This window comes from Anabrus simplex, chromosome 14 (assembly GCF_040414725.1).
Source record: "Anabrus simplex isolate iqAnaSimp1 chromosome 14, ASM4041472v1, whole genome shotgun sequence".
NCBI lineage: Eukaryota > Metazoa > Arthropoda > Insecta > Orthoptera > Tettigoniidae > Anabrus > Anabrus simplex.
Window position 1 is genome coordinate 95,449,659 of NC_090278.1, and position 26,871 is coordinate 95,476,529.

General features: G+C 39.3%; 1 protein-coding gene across 1 annotated transcript in view; it reads left to right on the forward strand.

Moving 5' to 3' along the window:
- The window catches only part of Alg9 (alpha-1,2-mannosyltransferase Alg9), a 121,884-nt gene that overhangs the window by 65,486 nt on the left and 29,527 nt on the right, over positions 1–26,871 (forward strand). Inside the window, exons 7-11 of the mRNA XM_068230367.1 lie at positions 50–244; positions 2,710–2,826; positions 6,733–6,940; positions 19,205–19,346; positions 23,885–24,014. Of these exons, the coding sequence (XP_068086468.1) occupies positions 50–244; positions 2,710–2,826; positions 6,733–6,940; positions 19,205–19,346; positions 23,885–24,014 (792 nt within the window). The remainder of the gene's footprint in view (positions 1–49; positions 245–2,709; positions 2,827–6,732; positions 6,941–19,204; positions 19,347–23,884; positions 24,015–26,871) is intronic.

Below are 26,871 nucleotides of genomic sequence, written 5' to 3' on the forward strand. Positions count from 1 at the left end.
CTATTTGATAATGTGTACATTGTTAAGTATAACTGCTTACTGTTTTCAGATGCCCACAGTGTGCATGGACTCGCTCTACTACGGCCGTACGGTGGTGGCCCCGTTCAACATCCTGGCCTACAACGTGTTCACTTCTCACGGACCGAACCTGTACGGCACCGAGCCCTGGACTTTCTACTTCATCAACGGCTTCCTGAACTTCAACTTTGTGTTCGTAGCTGCGCTCGTTGCTCCTGTCATGTTGGTACGTATAAGACTCGTCACGTAAGGAAATACACTAAAAAGCAAATATCGCAGCCCTATTCTATTTTTTATAATGGCTCATCACTGCTGCCAGCTTGGCTAGTTGTATATTGAAATCACGAGATTTGACCATCAACAAACTAACCTCAGTGTAAGTATCAGTAACGGAGGTTCCCTTATCCAAATAAATGATCAATCAAGATATTCGCAATTAAGTCGGTTTTCAAGTTCAATGAGGAATTAAGGAAATACAAACTGTCTCACCCTCACTCAGTTTAATGTTATATAATGCTGCCTTCATTTTGATATACACATTACTATAATTTATACTTCAATGTTTGGAAATAATTGAGATCCCTTCTTGAAATATGCTGTTACGTGTTGGACTTACGTGAAACCACACTATAACAATACACACAGGCAAACATCTTACATGTACATATGCCGTAAGTCAATAAGAATACACAAAGGCTAAGTCTGCAGACCCTTGAGACAAAGTTAGGTTAAGTTACGCTGATAATGAAATTTGCTTTCATTTCAACTGAATTGATCTTCATAGAGGAGGTAACGTTGCTTTGCTTTCGGGTGAGTTCTTGCAGATTTTTCTTGCTTCTTATACATGCTAATTGCATTCTGTACAAACAAATTGGACGAAATAAGACCGTATTAATAAAATGCTGCGTTCGATATTTAACACTGACTACGTTATTTGAACGTGCCACAATTCTACTTACCCAGCAGATCTATAATCCTACAGAAAAAGAAAATATACTTTACTCATACTTGCAAATGTTACACTAGTGGCAGTACGTGTAAGCTCTGACTACATAGTGTTAACTGTAAGACATTGTATCGGCAAGTAGGGTTGGCGACACTGAATCAACCCAACAGTTGGAAGATAACTATAAATCATTACCTTCACTATTAACACTGGAAAAAGGGTAAGGTTGATGGCAGGGAGTATACAGATCTACAGTGCCCTACTATAAAAATAAATATAACTTAATCTTCGACATACTGAGGTGATTGCATTAATGGTGGGTGCTCATGGAACGAATTGAAGCCTTTATTGTAAATATCTTCAAAATGCTAGACATTCCGAATAATATGATGAAAGAAATTGCAATCTTGGCAGTTAAGGGATCTATCACGATTTTACGAAATCAGTTATATGCTATCTAACAATGTCCTATTATTCTTAATCCCGCCTATTATCTTCCTGTATTTTATCACCAGTTGTCTAACAGTATTATTTGACTTTTTTATGCTTTGTCCCTTTGGCAGTCTTGAGAATTTTTAGGAAGCTAATAAAACAAAATAGTGACTTTCATGATACTGCAGCATGAAAGCTGGCTGTGTTTTTTCATCATGGCACTTGTGCAGATAATGCCATTGTGCGAGTTGAAAGATAACTACTACATAAAATGTCATATCAGCAAGCAGGGTCCCTGCACTGAATTGCTATCCTGCTGCCTTAGGGACGTGTATCCTCCACGGAAAGGACTGTTTGTTATGTCACTGCTCTTTCTTCTGCTTATCTTACACTGCCTTCAACCACTGTGGACGATATTGCCCAAAAAAACATTGCTGGCATTGCTTGAACACAATTCACTGCAAACCTTGCACACACCAGCTCACTTCATTACCAGCCGGTGATATGTATTTCTGCTCTAGTGCTACTGCAAAATTGCGAATGAAAGTGGTAACTTTGGCATGGAGTTCTTTATTGATGAGGTACGCAACTTACCAGAGATTTGTAGATAGGGGCGGTAGAATTACACTTATGGTATCCCCTGCCTGTCGTAAGAGGCGACTAAAAGCGGCCCCAGCGGCTCTGATCTTTAGAGCTTGGCTTGACAACCACGGGGGCCTTAGCCAAGTCCTGCCATTGCTTCCACTTACTTGTGTCAGCCTCCTCACTTTCATTCTTTATATCCGACCTCTCTTGGTCGACTCTTTTTGTTTTGTGACCCCAATGCTGTAGGGTTGTGAGGCCTAAGGATTCTGTCATTTTTGCACACTTTGTGTCCCTTGCCTTTCTTTGGCCGATACCTTCATTTTTCGAAGTGTCGGATCCCTTCCATTTCACTCTCTGATTAGTGTTATATAGAAGATTGCTCAGTTATACTTCCTCTTAAAGCAATAATCACCACCACCACCTTATAGCAACCGAATGGAAAAGGCAAAAGCTCCTGTTTTCCATTTTAGGATGGATCCAATAAACTCTTCGTTGACGTAAGAAAATCCACAGTTTATAGTAGTGTATACTTAGGAGTGTAAAGTGGATGGAAAGTTTGTATTCGATACAGATAACTGTGAAGAACCACATAATTGTGGTTAAGAGTGGTCGATTGTAACCACAGCTGAACCACCGTTTGGTACGTGTGAAGGCAGCCTTACTTGTCCCACCTGTTGTTTGTCAGAATTCCCTTCTCGACAGTTGAAAGCTGTACTGTGTGTTTGCAGCTGATTGTGAGCTGGCTCGTCCCGTCCAAGCCTCGCAACGCAGGATGTCTGCCTTACTACCTGTCCATCGCACCGCTTTACATCTGGTTTGCCGTCTTCTTCACACAGCCGCACAAGGTGAGATGCTATTCCCTCGCTTTTATTTATTGCCGCTGTAATAGCAAAATGCTAGAGTGGAGAGAAAAGAGGACTTCATTAAGATAAGTTCCTCATTTCAAGTGCCTAGCATTTAAATAGAAATAAACATAAATGTTTATGCATTTATAAATATTAGAGTGTGATTTGATAAAACCTGATGATGTTCTTTTGAGAACGAAACGTGTCATTCCATTTTAATAATATTTTTTAAAATGTTATTCTTTTTACGTGCCACTAACTATTTCTGATAGTTTTGAAGGTGCTCAAATACGTCAGCGTCGTGTCAGTAAAAGAGCTCCTGTGGGACAACATTCTGGCACTCCGGTGTTTGTAACTCATCATCACCACATGCACTTTCCAGCTGTTTCCCAAGTCTGCTTGGAGCATAACCACCATCTCCTCTTGTCTTCCCACCACTTCTCCCTCGTCACTCTTGCCCAGTTGTCTCCTGCTGTCTGTACACGCACTTCCACTCCCTTTATCAACCTGTCTCTCTCTTAGTTGTTTTTCTGTTATCTCCATTTCATGCATTCTCCCGAGTATCCTCTCGTCTGTCATTCTCTTCATTGTCCATAACATCTAGGTCTAGATGCTTCTGTAGCGGCTCTCCTTTTACTGTATCTCTAACCTTCTCGTCTCTCATCTTATCCATTCTTGTCACTCCTACCCTGCTTCTCAGAAATTACATTTCACTTGCTTGTATCCTAGTCACAGCTCTCTGCCTCATTACCCAAGTTTCTGCTGCATACATAGTACATCCTGTATATCACTCTTTTGCTTCTCTGAGTGACGTCCTTGCTCCAAACCAGGCTTCCGACACTTTTCAGCAATTCTCCTGCTTGTCTTCCACGCTTGATTATTTCCTTATCATTTCTTTCACTTTCCTCTATGATACTTCCCAGGTATTTCAAACTCTCTACCTTCCTAAGCTGCTCTCCTGTCATACGTCTCTCCTTCTTTCTAGTTGTGATCACTATCTCGCTCTTTTTGGCATTAAATTTCATTCCATTTTGTTCCACCTCATCTAACTGTTCCTGCAAACATCATCACTTTCATTTTTCCTTCAAGAACTAGTATTTATTATTTTCATTGCAATACAGGTACAGAGCTAACTAGAGCAACAAAGCAAACGAAATGCAATTACTCTGTAATGAGCCACCGTAGACCATGGGTCTCAATATACAGTGGAACCTCGATATCTTGAATCACCGCGGAAGCTAAATTTTATTTTGAGATATAAAGAATACCGTTTTTTAGCATGTATAGCACATAATTGATTCACATCTATCTACGGGCTTACACTGAATACATTATTTTTAACTACTTAAAAATATACAGACAAACTCCATTTTATGGCATCACTTTAGTTATAACCCTTACGGCCGCTTCACACTAGGCGACTGGAATCGGCAACAGGAATCGGCAACCAGCCGCCCATGCTTGTGAAACATTGTTTTAAATGGAGCCCTTCACACTGGGCAACTCAGTAGCCGAGCTACAGAAAGAAGCCCGGCAACCGTCCTTGCAGTAGCTCATTCTCGCTACCGGTCACCGAGGCAGATTCCGCAACCCCGCCTGGCGACAGCTGGTGAACCATTGTTTTGCATTGGAGCCTTCACATTAGGCGACTGTGTAGTCCAGCTACTCGTCCTCTTTGCGTTCCATTCAAAACACCCTTCAGTGTTATGTGCATTTCAAGTTCCTTCCCATTGCGCCTTCCGTTTCAGAATATTACAAACTGTACTAAATAAATATATTACATTCAGTACGAATGATTTACTTATATAAACTGAGCAGCGTCCATCTGGAACTTAAACTAACATGAACTGGCTATAGTAATGAAGTTGAGAAGAGAAATGGATACTATGAAGTAATGACACAGTTTTTAAAGAAAGAACATGCCCGGAAAGGAACAAGCTTTGTAATTAAAATATTACAAATATAAGCGACAACACTTTTATTAAATGTTCAATATAATTGAGATTTTTCTGTCCAACTTGTTTGGCTGTATGCTCAGCACAGAGGGTCCTGGGTTCGATTCCCAAACGAGTCGGGGATTTTTTTTTTTTTTTTTTTACAATTTGCTTTAGGAAGCACCGGCACATATGTTTAATGGTGTCGAGGGTACAAGGAAGGGATACGAGTGGGAAGGAAGCGACTGTACCCTTAATTAAAGTACAGCCCCAGAACTTGGCTGGTGTGAAAATGAGAAACCACGGAAAATCTTCTTCTGGAGTGCCTTTTGTGGAGTTCAAATTCACTATCTCCCGAATGTAATATGATAGCTCCATGGCTCAAACCGCTCAGCCGTTTGCTCGGTTGGGCATTTTAATCTCGTATGGTTAATGCCACTGCCTCGGGGACGCAATAGTAAATACATCGCTCCGTAAAACTGGGTCAGATGCCGACCTCAATTGATTGGGAAAAAGTCAGGCAGAATAGAAAAATAGGGGAGAAGATTTTGCCAATACAAGGGCAGGCAGGAAATTTATTATTATTAATTAAGTTGTGGAGAGAACAGTATTTAAGGCACCTTCTTGCGAGCGTTCGTGAATTTACTTTTAAAATGAAGGTTGAAGGGAATCAAGCAACAATTTCAAAATGAGGCTGTACGAGCAACTATAGTACCGTCTTCTCAGTAGTCTACAGAGAAAAGTGAAGTAGCGGTAACTATAACAAAACTTTATGTGATTATCACATAAATCATGGGATAGTTTATAGAAAAGTCCTTTTTCCAAACGATCTTTCATCATAGATTGTGAATGAAACCTGCAAAGCTTTCATTCTTTCTTTTCGACAATAATAAGAGCACCAAGAGACACTCCTCTGCCTGAGAACTCGTTATAAAAACTGGCACTAGGTCGGGAAAGGCAGCTAACTAGCACGGCTGGCTACCGCTCGGCGACACGGAATTCACCTGAGCTACTCTGTAGCCGATTCCTGTCGCCTAGTGTGAAGCGGCCCTTATTGGCCCTTATTGTAGTAACTTTTTAGAAGACAGGATACAGTACATACAGTAGTGGAACAAGAAAACATATCTCTGTTAACACCTTTGGAAAAAAAAAACCCCTTAGTCTCTTCTGTTTGTTACGGTTAACCTTTCCTCCCTTCACGTTGAAACTTCTCGTCAATACTAGGCAGCCGAGATTTGTAAATGTAGTTTGTCGTCCGCGACTTCGAGAGTTGCTTTCGTACGTGACCGGTAATTAATTCACACCCGAGAAATCACTAGAAATTTTAGTTTTTCGGTTCCCGTCATGTTAGCTCCCAGCATCACTGTGAACCTTTCTTTAATGTTAACTGTTCCTCACAAACCACAAATGGCGTATTGCACAGTTAATGTTGCACAAAATTTGAGTTGCAGAGTATCTTTTGCTTCAAGGGAGGAAATGTTTGCTTCATGTTACCGAATTTTGAGTAATAGAGAAATAAATACACGTCAAGAACAGAACAAACGGTCGGGACATATAAGTTATTTTGAGATACAGAATATTTGAGTAATGAAGGTCCTCGAATGTATCCCTGAACAACCTCTAAAAGTTTGTCGTGGAGTTTTGCTTCACACCGTATGTAATATGTATTTTCAGCAGAATCATAACTCTCATGTTTCCCTGAAAATATGCTATCAACTATCTTTCAGATTCCGCTTTCATTGCTGAAACGTGGAAATAAATTTAGCAAAATTTTCGAGGAAGTCAAATGAAAATAGCGAAAAATAGGCTATACCAAAATAACATTTTTTTAAAATGACAAATTTAGGCAAAACTTTTCACCACAGACAGGTGACACTACTATAATAATGGATAGAGAACACGCTGAAAGGTGGGAGTGAGGCACAAACTTCACTGCGAGTCTTAATGAACAACAACCACCACCATGTTTCAGGAGGAGAGGTTCCTGTTCCCCGTGTACCCCATGATCTGCTTGTGTGGTGCTATCACGGTGGACTGCATCCAGAAGTTGTGGTTCCGGTTCTTCGTGACAGACGCGGAGCGCGGCTCTCACTACCTGAACCACACGACTCCCATCATGGTGGCGTTCCTCGCCGTCTGCTCTCTCCTCGGCCTCTCCAGGATGTTTGCTCTTTACCATGGTAGGCGCACCCTGTATGAGTCACCACAACCACTATTGAAACAAGCCGAAACATGTACTGACCAATTGTAACTCATCACGAGTATCGATTAAGCTGACCTTAATTAACTTCATGATTTGATCCATATTGACTTACACTGAAGTTAGGCAAAAGTTTCTTCTAAAGAAATCACAAAAGCTCAATCCACCAGTTCAGTGCAGTACATACGACATTTAATAATGGAACATATTTCGACTCTAATTAAGCCGCCTTCAGCTGAATAATTAAGTCAGATTGAGAAGCTAAAATAACATCAGATAGTCCTCCTCCACGCATCGTGGCCAATAACAAGGAAATAGAACGTTATTCTGTTCTACAAATAACTTTACTGCTTCGACCCTGTGTTGACTAGAAATCCTGAAGCGTTCATTCTTAAATACCTCCATGTCACACCCGTTTAAACAACAAGCATCATTATCATCATATTAAGGAATGTTTGTCAAAGATCTTAAGGATCTTTTATCAAGAAATATTTTAAATCAAAGGTTTTTATTCACAACAACGATCATTTTATGAATACAAGTGTTAGTTCCAACAAACTTTATCATCAAGAGTTTAATGCACAATTCAACCAATTTTATTGATTATGCAACTTGCTACTTTAACAAAGTTTGCCAATATTTTATTTTAAATGTCTTAGCATACAAAAGTGTTTCCGATTTAATAATGTAAGTTTTGTATTGTAGTTTATTCTAGCTGATGATGTCCCTTAGGTGACGAAACATGGACTAGATGCAATGGAATAGGTGGGCGACTTAAATATAATATTTAAGTTAATCTTAAATACAATAATAATCATTAAATTAATGTTGTATGGGCCATCTTGTTCAATGTTATATTATTGAATTACATTACTCAACTAGGTAATATTGCATAATATAGTATTGAACAAGGTGGACCATACAACATTAATTTAATGATTATTATTGTGATCACGATTCAATACGGTTCAAAACCATGAAGTTTATATCCTATAATCTTTAATATTCGCTACTTGGTATTAAAACAAGACAGAATGCTAATTTATAACCAATATATTGATATTGGACAACAAGTGCTAACGCAAAAATCCTAAAATGACATAATTCAACATCATCTTATAAAAGAGGATAATGACATCGTTATACATTCATTCATCATCATCATCCTAAACCATCTCCAGTTTCCCGGGTGTGGTATATGAGCCTCCTCCATCTCATCCTGTCCTTGTACCATTCTTCCTCCACCAACTTGTCCCAATCATGACCTCTCAGCATTACATCGTTCTTAACTAAATCTATCCATTTCCTTCGTGGCCTTCCCACGGGTCGTCTTCCTTCTACCTTTCTGTCAAATTCCTTCCTTGCAGTTCTGTTTACTGGCATCCTCTTCATGTGACCAAACCACTTCAGTCTTGATATCTGAATCTTATTTAGGAGAGAATTGTCTATTCCTACTTCTTCTCTAATTTTCTCATTCCTAATCTTGTCTTTCCTGGTTTTCTGGATCATAGTGCGTAGGAATTTCATTTCAGCTGCTTGAAGTTTGGAATTATCTCTATTGGTCAGTGTTGTGGTTTCGAGACTGTATGTAAGAATTGGTGTATAATAGGACTTGTACAATGTCATTTTTGTTTTCATGGGTATTTGCTCATCCCACAGCAGGTGTCTTACCTGGTGGTAGAATTGTGTTGCCTTATTGATTCGATTGTTCACCTCATGTTTTGCTAGGTTGTCATTTGATATAACGCTACCCAAGTATTTGAAAACTGGAACGCTGTCCAGTTGAACTTTATTTAACATGACTATTGGTTCTGCTCCTTCCCCATACACTTTCATCACCACCGTCTTGGTCTTGCTGATGTTTAAACCATATTTCTTAAACTTCTCGTTCCAGCTTTGTATTCTCTCTCCCAATTCATCTTCTGAGTCACTCCAGATCGCAACATCATCTGCAAATGTGAAGGCTTTGATATCTCCATGTTCTTTCCTTTTAATAGATTTCATTACTACATCCATTACAATGATAAATAGAAGTGGTGACAATGAGCTGCCCTGCTGCACTCCTCTCTTTGTTTCAGACCAGTCCGACAAACCACATCCTACTTGAATACAGCTTCTGTTCCCACTATACAACATTTTCACTTTGTCTATGAGGCTATCTCGCACTTGAAGTTCTTTAATGCATTGCCAAATTCTTTCCCTTGGTACACTATCGTATGCTTTCTCAATGTCCAAAAATATTAGGAATAAAGGCTTGTTCTTCTCCCAGTATTTTTCCATTAGCATCCTAATTGCAAATATAAGGTCTGTAGTTGACCTTCCTGGTCTGAAACCATACTGCTCTTCTTCCAAAATTGGTTCAACGATATCTCTGATTCTGGTCTCTATTATTTGCAATATTTTCAGGACATGAGACAGTAGTGTGATACCACGGTAATTAGTACATTTTCGTCGGCTTCCTTTCTTGAACAGAGGTACAATGATGCCCATCTTTCAGTCCTCAGGAATAGTATTTTCCTCCCATATCTTGCTGAGCAGTCTATAGAGCCATTGGATTCCTGGAACTCCCGCTGCTTTCGGCATATCTGCACTTAGTTCATCTACGCCCATTGCCTTTCCTTTCTTCATGCTCTTGAGCGCATTTTCAACCTCAAGCCATGTAATTGGTGGTTCAGTTGTGATTCCTCGACTTGGCTCTCCTCTATCCGTTGTTATGTTTTCTGTATCTCCATTCAGCAGCTTTTCGAAATAGATCTTGAGTTCTTGTTTAATTTCTCCCTCTTCTTGTGCCAGAGTTCCATCATCATGTTCTATTGCTTTTATGGTCTCTTGATCCCTTCGCTTGTTTTTCACTACTCTGTATAGCAATTTCATATTTCCTCTACTGTCCTCTTCCAGTTTGTCTGCAAACTCATTCCATTTCTTCTCTTTTTCTTCCCTTACAATGTTCTTTACAGCAAGTTTCTTGTTCCTGTATACTCCTTGAAGTCTTTGTATTTCTTGTTCATTTCGTTCTTGTCCCTGTTTTTGTTTCTCCTTGTCCAGTGCCTTCTTTATTTGGTTTCTTTCTTTCACCGCTGTTTTCACTCTATCATTCCACCATGGTGTCTCCTTTTTTCTTTTGATAGAACTTGTAACTCCACATAGGTTTTTGGCTTATCCCACAAAGGTGTCTTTGAAGGCCTTCCATTCTTCATTAACGCTGGTTACTTCACACTTCGGCAAACTCTGTTGAATCCTTAGTTTGTATTCTTCCTTTATTTGGACTTCTTGCAACTTCCAAGTTTTAATCCTTGGTTTTTTCGTAATAAGTTTCTGCATTTCATTTGTCTTATGTTTGAAGTCTACTACCAACAATCTGTGGTCACTGTCCATGATTTCACTAGGGATGACCTTTACATCTGTGATGTACCTGCCACCATCTTTATTTGTGATTACGTTGTCAGTCAATGTTCTATACTGGCCATCCCAACTGTACCTTGTTATTCTGTGACTGTCTTTTTTTTTGAAGAATGTATTTTTGATTATAAGATCATTTCTTCTGCACAGATCTAATAGTTGTTCTCCTTCTGGGTTCCTTTGTCCAAATCCATGTGGACCAATGATGTTCTCGTACCCAAGTCTGTCTACCCGAACTTGCGCATTTAGATCTCCAATAATAATAACATTTTCCTCATTAACTGTATCTTCCAGGTCTTGCCGAAATTTCTCTTTGTCTTCCTCACTGCAGCCTGTCTGTGGGGCATACACTTGTATGATGGTGTACTTAGTGTTCTCCAGTTTCATGGACATTTTAATGATTCTATCACTTTTGCAGATAACTTCAGCTGTAGCATCAGTCCTTTCGTTAATTAAGAATCCAACACCATTTTTCGCTACCTTCTCCTGTCCACTCCAGTATAATTTATAACCTCCACGAAGTGTCTTACTTCCAATCCCTTTCCATTTGGTCTCACTTAATCCCAATATTGATATTTTTCTTCTATCCATCATGTCTAGGAGTTCTTCTAACTTTCCAGTTAATGATAGAATGTTCATAGTTCCAATTCGGTATTTGGGTCTCTTTTTTATTTGGGGTTTCCTTTCAGAACATTGTATATCATCAGCCTTACGGTCATCATACTTTACAATTGTCTGAGAGGACGTGTCAGTCCGGTCTATAATATTCTTTTTTTTTTTTTTAAAGTTAAAAACTTCATTATTGTTCCGTATTGAATAGAGAAATAAGATGTACAATATTATAGGTTAGGATCCACCTTTCAATACTCCGTAATAAGATGGTAAAAAGTAGTTACAACCTGTTTAATGGGACCGGTTTCAACACATTTTAAGTGTCATCATCAGCCAATTTGCGAAGATCTTAAAACAATTAGCATATTGAATACAGGCAAAAAATTAACATTGTATCATAACGTAGCAATTCAGTAAATGTTCAAAACACAATAATCACAGTCAAGAGAGTAAACAGAACATCACTATCTTGCGCCGAAAACAAATATAGCTGAAGTTCATAAGCAGGTCAAATATTCGCTTATGTAAAGTCGTTGCTAGGCAGGTCTTGTAGGCATTTGTTTCTCCGGCCGAAGAGCAAAAGGTGACGTGAATGAAGTCCTAGGAAAACAGTGTAGGATTTAATTTCGTCAAATTTCAAAGTGGATATATAGGTTTTTCAAAATAATTTAAAACGTTAAAAAAGAATAAAGCCAAATAAAAAATATATTTAAAAAAATAGGAAGAAATAATGAAAGAAATACGAGGTTCAACTCGAAACAACTTGCCGTAGTAATTGATAAAGAAATGATAAATAGAGAAAGGGGGACGTTAATTAGAGGGTGGTGATGGTGGTGGTGGTGGTGGTGGTGGTGGTGGTGGTGGTGGTGGTTATTGTTATTAGAGGAAATACAATTGGGCAACAATCCTTAATATAATACTAATTCGAAGAAAAAAGAAAAAGAACCGACACTTCGAAAAATGAAGATATCGGTTAAAGGAAGACAAGGGCCACGAAGGGCGTGAAAATGAAAGACTCCCTAGCCCTCGCAAACCTAATAGCATCGGGGTCGGAAAAGAACAAGAATTGACCAAGGGAGGTCGGACAATTTACACAATACCCTCTCATGCCAATTCCCCCTTCCGCAACACCCCCCTTGATCCTCCTCAGTTCTCCCCCTTCTCACCCAAGGGGCTCTGAACTTCGGAGCGTGGGTTGGCGACCACGGGGCCCTTAGCCGAGTCCTGGCATTGCTTCCACTTACTTGTGCCAGGCTCCTCACTTTCATCTATCCTGTCCGACCTCCCTTGGTCAACTCTTGTTCCTTTCCGACCCCGACGCTTTTAGGTTTCCGAGGGCTAGGGAGTCTTTCATTTTCACGCCCTTCGTGGCCCCTTGTCTTCTTTTGGCTGATATCTTCATTTTTCGAAGTATCGGATCCCTTCCATTTTTCTTTCCTTCCCACCCTCCATCCCCCAGAGGTTCTGAACTTCGGAACGTGGGTTGGCGACCACGGGGGTCCTTAGCTGAGTCCTGGCATTGCTTCCACTTACTTGTACCAGGCTCCTCACTTTCATCTATCCTGTCCGACCTCCCTTGGTCAACTCTTGTTCCTTTCCGACCCCGACGCTTTTAGGTTTCCGAAGGGCTAGGGAGTCTTTCATTTTCACGCCCTTCGTTGGCCCTTGTCTCTTTTGGCTGATATCTTCATTTTTCGAAGTATCGGATCCCTTCCATTTTTCTTTCCTTCCCACCCTCCATCCCCCAGGGGCTCTGAACTTCGGAACGTAGGTTGACGACCACGGGGGCCCTTAGCTGAGTCCTGGCATTGCTTCCACTTACTTGTGCCAGGCTCCTCACTTTCATCTATCCTGTCCGACCTCCCTTGGTCAACTCTTGTTCCTTTCCGACCCCGACGCTATTAGTTTTCCGAGGGCTAGGGAGTCTTTCATTTTCACGCCCTTCGTGGCCCTTGTCTTCCTTTGGCTGATATCTTCATTTTTCGAAGTATCGGATCCCTTCCATTTTTTCTTTCCTTCCCATCCTCCATCCCCCAGGGGCTCTGAACTTCAGAGCGTGGGTTGGCGACCACGGGGCCCTTAGCTGAGTCCTGGCATTGCTTCCACTTACTTGTGCCAGGCTCCTCACTTTCATCTATCCTGTCCGACCTCCCTTGGTCAATTCTTGTTCTTTTCCGACCCCGATGCTATTAGGTTTGCGAGGGCTAGGGAGTCTTTCATTTTCACGCCCTTCGTGGCCCTTGTCTTCCTTTAACCGATATCTTCATTTTTCGAAGTGTCGGTTCTTTTTCTTTTTTCTTCGAATTAGTATTATATTAAGGATTGTTGCCCAATTGTATTTCCTCTAATAACAATAACCACCACCACCACCACCACCACCACCACCACCACCACCACCACCATCACCACCCTCTAATTAACGTCCCCCTTTCTCTATTTATCATTTCTTTATCAATTACTACGGCAAGTTGTTTCGAGTTGAACCTCGTATTTCTTTCATTATTTCTTCCTATTTTTTTAAATATATTTTTTATTTGGCTTTATTCTTTTTTAACATTTTAAATTATTTTAAAAAACCTATATATCCACTTTGAAATTTGACGAAATTAAATCCTACACTGTTTTCCTAGGACTTCATTCACGTCACCTTTTGCTCTTCGGCCGGAGAAACAAATGCCTACAAGACCTGCCTAGCAACGACTTTACATAAGCGAATATTTGACCTGCTTATGAACTTCAGCTATATTTGTTTTCGGCGCAAGATAGTGATGTTCTGTTTACTCTCTTGACTGTGATTATTGTGTTTTGAACATTTACTGAATTGCTACGTTATGATACAATGTTAATTTTTTGCCTGTATTCAATATGCTAATTGTTTTAAGATCTTCGCAAATTGGCTGATGATGACACTTAAAATGTGTTGAAACCGGTCCCATTAAACAGGTTGTAACTACTTTTTACCATCTTATTACGGAGTATTGAAAGGTGGATCCTAACCTATAATATTGTACATCTTATAATATTCTTTTCGAGGCTCTTTTTCTTATTGAAAGCAACTATACTCAGTACTTTCCTGCTGACTTGCTAGGCCTAACGCATAAGAGGATTTTCTTTCAGGGTTTACTCCCTTAGCCTTTGAGGATGCCTTCCTCGTCCTACTAGGCAGTAGGTTCCATCTGTACACCCCAGAAGGATGGGTTGCCTCTTCCGCCATCTCCGCCGTACCGAAGTCCATCTTCTCCGCCGTAGATGCCGTATGCATGGATGATGTATATTAGCTAACTACTTACCTTGACACTGTATGCTGGAAAACTTAGGATTGACACATACAATAGCTCAAATGTACCAAGACATACATACCAACATTTATGATCAGTTCGATTTAATTTAAGTTTTAATCATTATATGTGATGTTTTTGTAAAATATATCTTTTATGCATGTCAACTGAAGATGACCCCCTAGGGGTCGAAACCGGTCTTGACCATATTTACTAGCTGAATGTGAATAAATTTTGTATTGATAAGGTGGTGACTTATATTTATATTGTTTTTTGTAAAGTAATATCTATCAATACGGAAATGAAACTTATAAACAAATCTTCGATTCAACGAACTCAAATGATAGAGTCGAAACTTGAAGGTGCGAGTTTCAACATTCACGCCACTTCTGCGTGCTTAAAGATGCGGACGCCAGTCCACTTTATGATAGGTTTTAATTTTGTCTTCATTATTAGAGAATTTCACGACTTTTTCCGAATCCATAACCAGGGTGTCACAAGACACCACACTAGTGAACTTCACACGATTATGTTCCTCACCCAGATGTAGGCAATTAGGCGACAAATATTCGCTACCCTTCACTGTACCACTTAGCACAAAATAAATTCCTAATTTCTGAATGGAATGTGAAATAAAAGCACAAACAGACTCGCTGTGATGTTCAGGAATCTCGCTGCTAGCTGGCAAGCAAAACTGAACATTCTTGAAGTTGCAACGTATCCTGTGACGTTCAGGAATTCAAGGTCATTCCCCATTATCACGCAACTGTGACGAGGGCTCTTTCTTACCCGATTTGGAAATCACGTTCCTTTCATGGGAGATAACAAATACCATTTCCAGGGCTAGGAAAAATGTGATCGTACTAAGTGGTAATAGCTAAAATTCGTGACGCATGAGGTATTTTTATATAGATTTAATACGATGAGAATCAGGAAGGAACTTTTACAACACCATGCACATTTTTTTTTAGCGACTGTACGTAGATGCAGGGTTGAAGTGTGCAAGCCATGATTTATTCTGAAAAATATAATACATAATTCTAAACTTTTTTTTGTGCTTGATTTCACGCAGTTCAACAGTGTTATTAGTCTTTTGTGACTTTCCCTGTTTAGTGAGTTCTGAAAATAGTATTTAAAAATTCATCTTCAAACATTTTATTTTTATTTGAACATCCCCCACAACAGTACCATACCATACGAATGAGAATGAGAATGTTTTGCTTTGCTTTGCTTTGTAATGGCATTCAGCCTGCCAAAAACTGTTCTTCCCACTGGTCCTGCAGTTTCGAACTCGAATATCGCCGCAGTGATAGAATATGACTAGCAGGCCTTCGCCTGGCATTGACCATCACAGCCTGTGTTTACGTCACTGTGGCTGAATAACATACGCCCATCGTCTGCCCGCCCGCTTACTACGAGGGGGGAACAAACATAAAGGGGATGTTATTTTTTTTATTTAAATTCATTTATTGAAAAACACAAGGCAATTACAATTTATTTTTCCACATAGTTTACTGTTTTGAAAATGTATATGTCCCAGCGTATGGGCAGCTTTTTTATGCCCTCATCTTAAAAAGAACAGGGTCATCTCATCAGCCAGTTGCGAGTGAAGTCTTCCACACTCTCATCAGATTTAAATTGTTGCCGTCCTAGAGCTTCTTTAAGCGGTCCGAACAAATGGAAATCGCAGGGCTGTAAGGAGGATGATCAAGTGCAGTCCAGTTCATTTCCTGTAGCTTGGAGACAGTTAGAGCTGCAGTATTGTCAGTGGTATGCAACCCTCGCCTTGTTCAACAGCTTGCAGTAGTAAGCAGCATAGACTGCGCATCGCTCATGCAGAAAATCAATCAGCAAAATGGCTTGCTGATTGGAAAAAAAAAGGTTGCGCAAACCTTGCCAGCTGACAGTCGAGTCGTGGCTTTCACTGGTGCTGCCTGCCCTTTCCTCCGCCACTCCTTACACACACGCGTCCTTGACAATGTTTGATCACTAAACTGTGCAGTCATTCTCTGGCAAATTTCCGCCGCTGTAACTCCTTCACGAGCAAGAAATTTTATAATTATGCTTTACGCAGTGGAGGGGTGCACCTGTTGCTCCGACATCGTGGGTGTTACTGACGAAACGGCGGGAAATATCTAACAGCATGCACTCCCCACTCCTAACGGTCCCGCCTAAACATAGCAGTCCTACCAGCTGTTGATGTTCAGGAACAAATATCCTGTTCATATTTGATCGACCTTCTTATGCCCAGTATGAGCACCTCTGCTCTAGCTGTTCTTTCCGAGTCCATTGTTTTGAGATGACCAAACCATTTCATCCTGGCTTCAACACAGATCTCGCAAAGAGGTGGGTTTTTTTTCACTTGGACAAGATGGCGTATGTCATCATTTCTTATTTTGTCCCTCTTCATTTTCTGAATCATAGTTCCTAAGAATTTCATTTCCATGGCTTGTATTTTGCTGATATTTCTGTGGATTTGGATGAAGGTTTCTTCACTGTACAGTAAAACCTCGTTAATTCAAAGTCATTGGGACGCAAAAATCGGACTTCGAATTACATGAATTTGAATTAACCGCCTACTCGTAATTCAGAAATGCCAACCCTTGCTGCGTCACAAAATATTCTAAGACCTGTTACTGCATGCAATTAACCTTGGTTCACAGTTTAAATCTTTCAAATGCCATGGAAATAAAACAACTGTTTTCAAACTGTACCCATCCAACAAGGTGCATTTTCAGTATTCAAATAATGCACTTGGTTAAAACACTGGCAAACATAACCTCACACTATGAAATTTAAAAAAAGAAAAATGATTCAAAGACAAGGAGAAATCTATGCTGACTCCCCTGTGCAAGTGTTTTGTTCATTGGATTACTGCTCTGTATGCATTTTAGATGCCTTGTACTTGCACAGAAAGTACAATATTTACATCATTATTTGGAGCAAAAAACAACTCACTGTGACAAAATTCAGTGAAACAGGTGTTAATACAAAAATAATAATTGAAACTAAAAACTGTGTTAACCTAAGAAAAATGAAAAACAAAAAATACATGGAAATGAACAATAGGTGCACATGGTGAGGTTGCGGACCTCATAGTTTACAAAATATTGGTTTTGTAACAATAACAAAAACAGGTTGAAATCACTGTCGAAAATTCAGGCAGAAAATCTGTCTTTGTAGAAACCCAAATTGGCTAGGAGGGGAGTGGGAGCGAAAAAATTGGAGAAACCAAGCCTGATATAACGTGCAGGCGAAAAGCCTGTGCTAATTTTGTTTCTGTCTAGGCTCTCTTTTGTTTTTTCATTTGTTACTTCAGTATGTTTTTTTTGCATTTTTTAACTTTTATTATGTAAATTATTTCAACCCCCCTCATTTTTCGCTGGAGATGGCTCAGCCGAGCCGGAACATGTTTAAAATTTGTTTACTCCGTCTAATGATGGAATATATGATGTATTGAATTAGGAGGATACACACATTTTTTTTACCTTTCTAAAGTGAAAACCGTCAATACGGAATGATTCTAATATCTTGTATTGAATATAGCATTCCAGTCATTGAGCTTCTGTTGTACTTCAGCCTCGCTCTCATCCCATATCAAGAGCTTTAAACTCAAACTAGTAGTTGAGTCTCTTAACTATTTTCATTATTTCATCCATTAGAATGATGAATAAAAGTGGCAATAGTGCGCTGCCTTGTCTCAAACCATTCCGAATATCCATGCTCTATTTGGACACAACTCTGGCAACGTTCATACAGTATTTTGACGTTATTGATTAAAGCACATGGTAGAAATCTATTCTCAATGAATTTCCAAATTTCTTGTCTCTATACAGTGTTATAAGCCTTCTCAGTATCTAGGAAAATAAAGATGACATATTTTTCCTTTTTTTCAGTGTTTCTCTATGATCATCCTTACAGAATATATCAGATCTGCTGTTGCCATATTCCTTCTAAAACCATACTTCTCTTCAAGCTGTGGTTCAATTATGGTTCTTAATCTCTTTTCTATGATTCGTTCCAATATTTTTTAGTCCATGAGATAGAAGATTGATGCGCATGTAGTTGCAGGGTTTCTGTCTATCTTCTTTCTTAATTAGGGGCATGAAGACTCCTTTAGTCCAGTCTTCAGGTAGTTTTTCTTGACAATTCCCTCCCCCTGCTGACTTGCTGAGCCTAACACAAGCTGAGGTTTTTCCATCAATGTAAACTTCCTCTGTACAATCACAAGGCAGCAGCATTGTCATAAATTTTTATGTCATTTCGTACACACAGGTTTAATCAAACCTACTAAGGGAGAACTCGTCCTTTGCCTGCAGCTGTTGGTTCTCCCTTAGTTTGCCTAGTTTGGTACTGGCCGCCAGACCCTCGGCCAGACAGTCACAGGTAGTACCTGAGTAACATGTGTTAACATTTCTTGTATATTATCAGCTTTGAGCAGTAAAATCTTCCATCAGTCACACTAGCAAACAATCACGTTGCTTTACCTTGATCAATAACGATTTGAAGAAAATATTGTTGCAAAATGTATGTGTATTCATTTGTCAGATTAACATATCATCCCTCCTCTGGCAAACCAACGAATCTGCAAATTGTCAAAAAATTAAGAGAGCTGAAAGTGGTTGTGATTACTTATGTCAAATCAATTTTTATATTTCATGATGGTTGGTTTTACGTGTTAGCCGTGCAGAAGGAGCTGCAAATGTGAGACTTTGTCAGAGGGTAGACATTCTATAAATAATAAAATCTAGATGAAAACTTCAGAACTACAGATTCCCTAGTGTTTCACTTTCGCTAGTTTGCCATAGTGGGAACAATATCTCATGAGCCACCGACAACTGGCATGTTAAGCTGTTCCGACCGCTGGCTCCACAAGAATTTCTAAAGGGTGCCGGATGTTAACGAGGAAATTGTTAGAACTGTACTATACTGTACTGTTTTGTTGTTTTCTCTAGGTTACCACGCTCCGTTCGACCTCTTCATGGAGCTGAACAACCTGAATGTGGAGCGCAACCTGCCACCTGACATGCAGATCAACGTGTGCATGGGCAAAGATTGGTATCGGTTCCCGTCCACCTTCTTCCTACCTGCAAACAAGTAAGTGACTCTGACCAGTCCTCCCCCTCTTAATTTAAGATATAAGTTTGGAGATGAAGTAGAAGATGTCAAAAATGTTCCTACCTTCATTATCATCAGAAATATGTGAATGGGAAAATTGCTTTTTTAGAGATGCCAACCACTACAGATTTCCTGTAGTTTATACAGTTTTCTTACATGTACTGCGGCAATACGAAAACGGTACTTATTATTACAGACTAGATGAAGTACCCATTCTTTGTACGATTTTATGAGCACAGATTTAACCTTGTTAAGTGCTGAGTTACCAGTTGACTGTCTGGTACCTCAGTGCTGAGTTTTTTCATTCGTATTTTTAAAAAAAATTGTAGAAGCTTCAATTTTTAACTTACCAGTGGGGTGATTAGCTTAAAATGTTTATAAATGTTGGTTCTTTATAAATATAAATGTAAAATCCTAAAAATATCTTGAATATTATTTTGAGAGAAAAGATTTCATTTTTTGTGAACACGTGTACATCATCTTTATATAAAATAAAGAGCACAAAATAAAATTATTTCCTAAAATCTTTAGGCAACTAATACATGTAACTCCTTACAAGTACATAAGTTAATATTTTTAAATACTTTCTAAACCTGGAATGAAGTGACAGCTCTATTTTTTCCACCAGTTGTTCGTGATAACGATTTGTTTCATCAACAACCAGCTGCACCAACTCCACTGATAGAAAAGTGAATGATTTTGGGGTTATGATCAAACACTACTTGGCTCCCCGAGTCTGTCACAGTTACTTGAAAGTCTGGTCGATAAAAGTCATCTGTCCACCACAAAAATAGTGATGAAATAGCTTTTGAACTCACCGTGTTTTCCTTCCTTCTTTTAGAAGGAGGCTCTGTTTCTTTCTCACAACATTTTCATCACTCTTGCTTTCAAAATCGTTTAACAATTCATTAAAATCATCGTGTTCATCATCACTTTCTGCTGTGGTTAATAACTGAAAGATTCTTTGATCCAAAATAACATCGCTGCGGGAGCATCTGGCTTGTTCCACCATGCTTTTTTACATCACAGACAAGCATGGCAGGCGTCTACAAAAAGCTTAGTAAGTTACTTCCCAAAGCTATAAGCCGTGATCAATTAGTTCTACATAATGCCCAACAGATGGCAGAACATGCCAGAAATTGAATCGGTACTGAAGAGTGAACTGGGAAACTCATGTACCATCTATAGACGGGTTAAGTGGTCAAATTTAGGTTGTCTGGAAGTATATGTGTGTCTTACAACTTGCTCTTGTGTACAGTATTTAGATGCCGGACTGAGTGGTTCAGACGGTTGAGGCGGTGGCCTTCTGACCCAATCTCGGCAAGTTCAACCCTGGCTCAGTCCGGTGATACTTGAAGGTGCTCAGATACGTTAGCCTAGTATGGCTGAATTACTGGCACTAAAAAAAAGAACTCTTGCAGGACTAAATTCTGGCACATCTGCACCTCCAAAAACCATAACCATAAAAGTAGTTTTTGGGACGTAAAGCAAATAACATTATTATTATTATTATTATTATTATTATTATTATTATTATTAACAATATTTACGACATTCTCATTGGGTACATAAATATATAAATTATAGCCCTCAACAGTAATTTCATTAACTGGAGAAGTTCTCACAAACTGAAAGCTGTTCTAATATTATGTCGGTAATAATGTTATTTGCTTTACATCCCACTGACTACTTTTGCGGTTTTCGGAGACGCCAAGGTGCTAGAATTTAGTCCAGCAGGAGTTCTTTTACGTGCGAGTAAATCTACCGACCCGAGGCTGACTTATTTGAGGACCTTCAAATACCATCGCACTGAGCCAGGATCGGACCTGTCGAGTTGGGGTCAGAAGGCCAGTGCCTCAACCATCTGAGCCACTCAGCCCGGCTCTAATATTATATCTCACTAAGTATTGAATGGTGGAAATATAAAAGATTCCAATAAAAGGAATAATTAGTGTATCACTCGAGAGCACACCATGTAACGCTGGCCGCGATTGAAGCACTAGTTCTCTACATCATGATGTAAAATGAAACATGAATCATAAACTCACTAAATATGAATCCTAAACCTACAAAATATTAAACAGATAGAAACACAGAATATACACAATGACAATGATGACAAATGAACTACAGCCCACAGCAGTTCTCACGTTTGACACACTGAACAATACAACTGTAGCCTCTTCACATAGAATGGCACGCTTATTCTTCAGCTGGCCTGCTAACAAACCAACATGTGTTCATTGGAGGAGGAGAAAACAGAGGTCCCAAGTTACGAGAGATATGAGCCCTGTGGTCTTCAGTAGGCCCAAACGACAAAGAAGAAGAAATTTGTCCACAGTATCTCACTTGCATGTTTGTAGAATGTGCAAGTGTGAGTTTTAAGTTGTGAACGTGGAGAACGTGATGAAATCTGTGAAGAATATGGATGCATCATGGCGTAATGTAAGATGCTCTCATCTTTCTTTTGACATAAACATGTCATAGAACTGGGGGTCATCTGCAAATTTCTATAACAAAATAGTGTATGTGAAGTGATGTGATGTTACCTAATAATAATTAAGAGGGGAATTCCTCAAGGCAGTGTTATTGGACCATTTTGTTTTCTTATATATATATCAGTGATATGTGTAAAGAAGTGAAATCAGAGATAAGGCTTTTTGCAGATGATGTTATTCTGTACAGAGCAATAAATAAGTTACAAGATTGTGAGCAACTGCAAAATGACCTCAATAATGTTATGGGATGGACAGCAGGCAAAGGTATGATGATAAATGGGGTTAAAAGTCAGGTTGTGAGTTTCACAAATAGGAAAAGTCCTCTCAGTTTTAATTACTGCATTGATGGGGTGAAAGTTCCTTATGGGAATCATTGTAAGTACCTAGGTATTAATATAAGGAAAGATTTTCATTGGGGTAATCACATAAATGGGATTGTAAATAAAGGGTACAGATCTCTGCACATGGTTATGAGGGTGTTTAGGGATTGTAGTAAGGATGTAAAGGAGAGGGCATATAAGTCTCTTGTAAGACCCCAACTACAATATGGTTCCAGTGTATGGGACCCTCACCAGGATTAGTTGATTCAAGAACGGAAAAAAAATCCAAAGAAAAGCGGCTCGATTTGTTCTGGGTGATTTCTGACAAAAGAGTTGCGTTGCAAAAATGTTGCATGATATTAAGTCTTGGGACTAGTTTTCAGCCACTTGGTGGCCATCTTCAGCCACATAAATTTATCAGATTATGTGATAACTAAAACATATGTATAACAGACAAATACAATGTTGCAGGAATAACTTCTCTTCTTCTTCTTCTTCTTCTTTTATGACCACATAGGATCACTTTAGTCAGTCCGTCGTTCAGGTCTCTTTGAAGGGATTGTTCTTCTTCTCATGATATGATGTCTTAAAGTTTACTTAGGACCTCAGGCAAAGAAGTAAATCTTTAATGTCTGATGGAGAACAAGCACTGACTTGGTGGAGGAAGCAGGCAGGAGTGGACAGGGAACAATTTATAGCTTATAATAAGTGGTATGTTCCGCCCACCTCCATGGCTGGCCTTTGGTCACAGGGGTCCCGGGTTCGATTTCCGGCAGGGTCGGGAATTTTAACCATCATTGGTTAATTTCCCTGGCACGGGGGCCGGGTGTATGTGTTGTCTTCATCAAAATTTCATCCTCATCACGACGCGCAGATCGCCTACAGACGTCAAATCAAAAGACCTGCACCTGGCAAACTTGTCCGTGGACACTCCCGGCACTAAAAGCCATACGCCATTTCATTTCAGTGGTATGTTCCAAGCTATCAGTGGAGAGATGGCTTGGAATGACATCAGTAGACAAATAAGTTTGAGTGTTCTCTTTAAAAGTAGGAAAGATCACAGTATGAATTCAAGAGGACAAATTGGGTTAAATATTCATTTATAAAAAGGGGGGTTAGGGATTGGAATAACTTACCAAGGGAGATGGTCAGTAAATTTCAAATTTCTTTTCAATCATTTAAGAAAAGGCTAGGAAAAAAGATAGGGAATCTGCCACCTGTGCAACTGCCCTAAAAACAGATCAGTAGTGATTGATTGAGAACTGCTCAGGCCATGGATCTGCATGTCATGGCCATCCATCAGTACTTCACATTACAGCCTGAATGGTTGCTAGGTAAAATTGCGGCATACATTTTACTGCAAGACATACTGTACATATTATGATCATTTGACTTCTCCAAAGGGAAATTTAATTATTTATATATTTATTTCAAATGTGTTATACAGGCTAAATTGAGTTCTCTATATATATTATGTATAACAGACAATTTCAACATGTGTGATTAGTTGTCTTGTTTTGTTTACCATGTGACATTCATGGCAGTTTTGAGTCATTTTTCTAGTGGATTTATTTGAAAAAGTTGTTAGGTAAATGTGGAGTATTTTTTTCCAGGTATTTTGTAGTATTTACTAATCTTGTATTAGTTTGACAGATTGGAAAACTTCAAGGTTAATCCAACTCTTATACATTTGTTCCAGCTGGCACCTACAGTTCTTGCGTTCCGAGTTCCGCGGCCAGCTGCCTCGTCCATTCAGCCCGCTGCCCAACGGGACAACTCTCATCCCGCCTCACATGAATGACATGAACCGCGAGGAACCAAGCAGATATGTGAGTGAAAGTGCCTCCTTTCTTTGGGATTTACAACAGTTTTGTACTTTCCCTTAATGTAGAAGTATTTGGAAGCCCTTCAATGACTCAGATCATGGTTATTTCATCACAGTTTTGTAATTTTGGTATTTTTCAGAGTCCAGTTTTGTTCTACCAGGTTCCACTGTTCTATTAAGGTGAAAAGTGTAAATCTGTTTAACTTTGTATTTTGTGAACAAAAGCTCGCAGCCCTGAATTCCTCAGTCTCATCGTCATCGTCATTTTCCAACTTATGTTTCCTGGATGTAGTGTACAAGCGCTTGCCATCTCTTCTTGCCTGCATACATCTTCTCATTTGAGACCTCTCTCTCCTCCACATCTGATTTCACTGTGTCTATCCAGCATTTCCTTGGCCTTCCCCTGGGTCTTTTTCCTTTTACAATAAGGTCGAAGTTTGGGAGTTCTCTCGCTCTTCATTCTCATAATGGGGACCTCATTGCCAACTACCTTCCTGTTTACTTCATTCCAGACTTTGTCCTTTTGAGTAGTTTGATTCATAGTTCTAACCAATCTAATTTCTGTGGCCTGAATTCTGAGGTAGTCATTGTTTAGTAGAGTAAATCATATGTGAGAATCGCCATGAAGTAGGTGTGATACAGCTTTTCTTTTTTTGTTTTGTTTGTGGTATTTTGCAGACCCAAAGTAGATTTCTGACTTGATGCTTTCTGTGTCCTGCTGAGTATTGGCAGTGTTGTCTTTGTTGATTATGCTTCCAAAAGTGTGAGAAATTGATTCTTGTTTTGCTCCTTCCAAAAAGAGGTTTGAATTTGTTCCTTTCCTGTTGATGGTCTTTTCTACAGTCTTTGTTTTACTTATCTCCATCTCATATTTACAGAACGTATTGTTCCACTCAGCTTTCTGTACTTAAGCTTCTGTTTCTCCCCATAACAGCACATAATCAGCAAATACCAGGGCATTTGATCTGCTGTCCATTTTCTTGATAGACTGTATGATCTTGTCCATTACTATTTAGAACGAGCGTGTTGATAGGGCACTTCCTTGTTGGCTACCTCTCTTTGTATCAAACTATTTTGATCATCCATTGCCTCTCTAAACACAGCTGTACCAATTCTGGTATAGCATCTTTACTTTGTCAATCAGGCATTCCAAGATCTTGTTCTCAGGAACACTGTCATAGGCCTTTTCAATGTCCAAAAATGTAATCACAAACTTATTTCCATGTTCCCAGTACTTTTCTGTAAGCATTGTTACAGCAAAAATGATATCCATAGTACTTCAATCTTTCTTGAATCTGTGTTGTTCTTCCTCAAGCAAAGGTTTCACTATCTTCTTAATTCTCATTTCAGTGATCTTTTCCAACAGCTTCAGGGTGTGTGACAACAATGTTATGCCTCTAGAGTTTCCAAATTTCCACTTGTTACCCTTTTTAAACAGTGGGATGATGATTCCTTTTCTTCAATCTTGTGGGATTTTGTTTTCTTCCCAGATCACTGAGACTACTGTATACAGGCAATTTAAACCTGGTATTCCAGAAATAGTTGATATGATGGAAAGGAGGAAAATTCTTATCATGGGGATGAGTGAAACCAAATGGAAGCTAATAGGAATAAGACACCTCCGTCTAGACTATAAACTATACTGGTCTGGAAATAACTTGGAGTCAAGAAATGCAGTGGGCTTTATACTTCATAAAGATATTGATGTTTGTAGCCAGATTGAATTTGTCAGTGATAGAATAATTAAAGTGTCAGTAAATTGGAATGGAGACAAATATAATATAATCCAGGTCTATGCTCCACAGTCAGGATGTTCAAATGAAGAAAAAGAAGCCTTCTTGTCCAACTTGGAAGAACATATGGATTGTGAAAATTTGGTAGTAATGGGAGATTTTAATGCTCAGGTTAGATTAGACAGACTGGGCTCTGAATCCTCCCTGGGTCCTCATGAAATGGGGAATAGGATGACAGATCTTTGTATGAGCAACAATATGTTTGTAAGTAACTCTTGGCTCAAGAAAAGGGACATGCATATGATCATGAGATATAGCTGGGACAATCAGTATGAAACTGTGATTGATTATATACTCGCCGACCAAGAAGTTTGGAAAATTTTAAATGATGTCCAAGTAATTCCTAGTGAAAATTTGGATGGAGAACACGGGCTGTTGGAGACAGGTATCACAAAGAGAAGACCTCCTAAAGTCTACAACAAAAGAACACCAAAAATAAAAACTTGGAGACTTTCTGAACCAAGGATGAAGGAAATGTTTCGAAAAAATGTTCGGAAGATGTTACCAAAAGAAGATCTGAGGAGAGTATTGGTGAAGACAGCTGAGAGAGTATGTGGAAGGCAGAGCCAAATAAGAAAATCGAAAGAAAGAGTATGGTGGAATGAGAATGTAAAAGCGGCCGTCAAGCTAGAAAGGGCGCAAGAAGAGCTTTGTACCGTGCCAGAGTGCGAGGAAATCCAAGTGAAATCGAAGATCAACTATCATTTTACAGCGAAAAAAGATTACAGGTCAAAAGTATAGTTGACAATGAAAAAAGGAAATGCAAAGAAGATCTTGCCAACAGAACAGGTCAAGACAAACACAAGATGCTCCTGTATGGCATTGTTTAAAAGAAAGGAAAGGATAATAGTACTATAAACACGGTAGAGCTTCCAAATGGAGAGGTACCGGTAACTAGAAATGAACAGGAGTTCTCTAGATATTTCAATCACGTACTGAACTGTAATACAAGATGACCCTCTAAACACTATAAATCATAACGCAGAAAGTTTGACCTGGCTGGAAGTGGAGACAGCAAGTCTATGAGTTCAGTGTGGACATGATCAAAGCACTTGGTTGTACAGAATA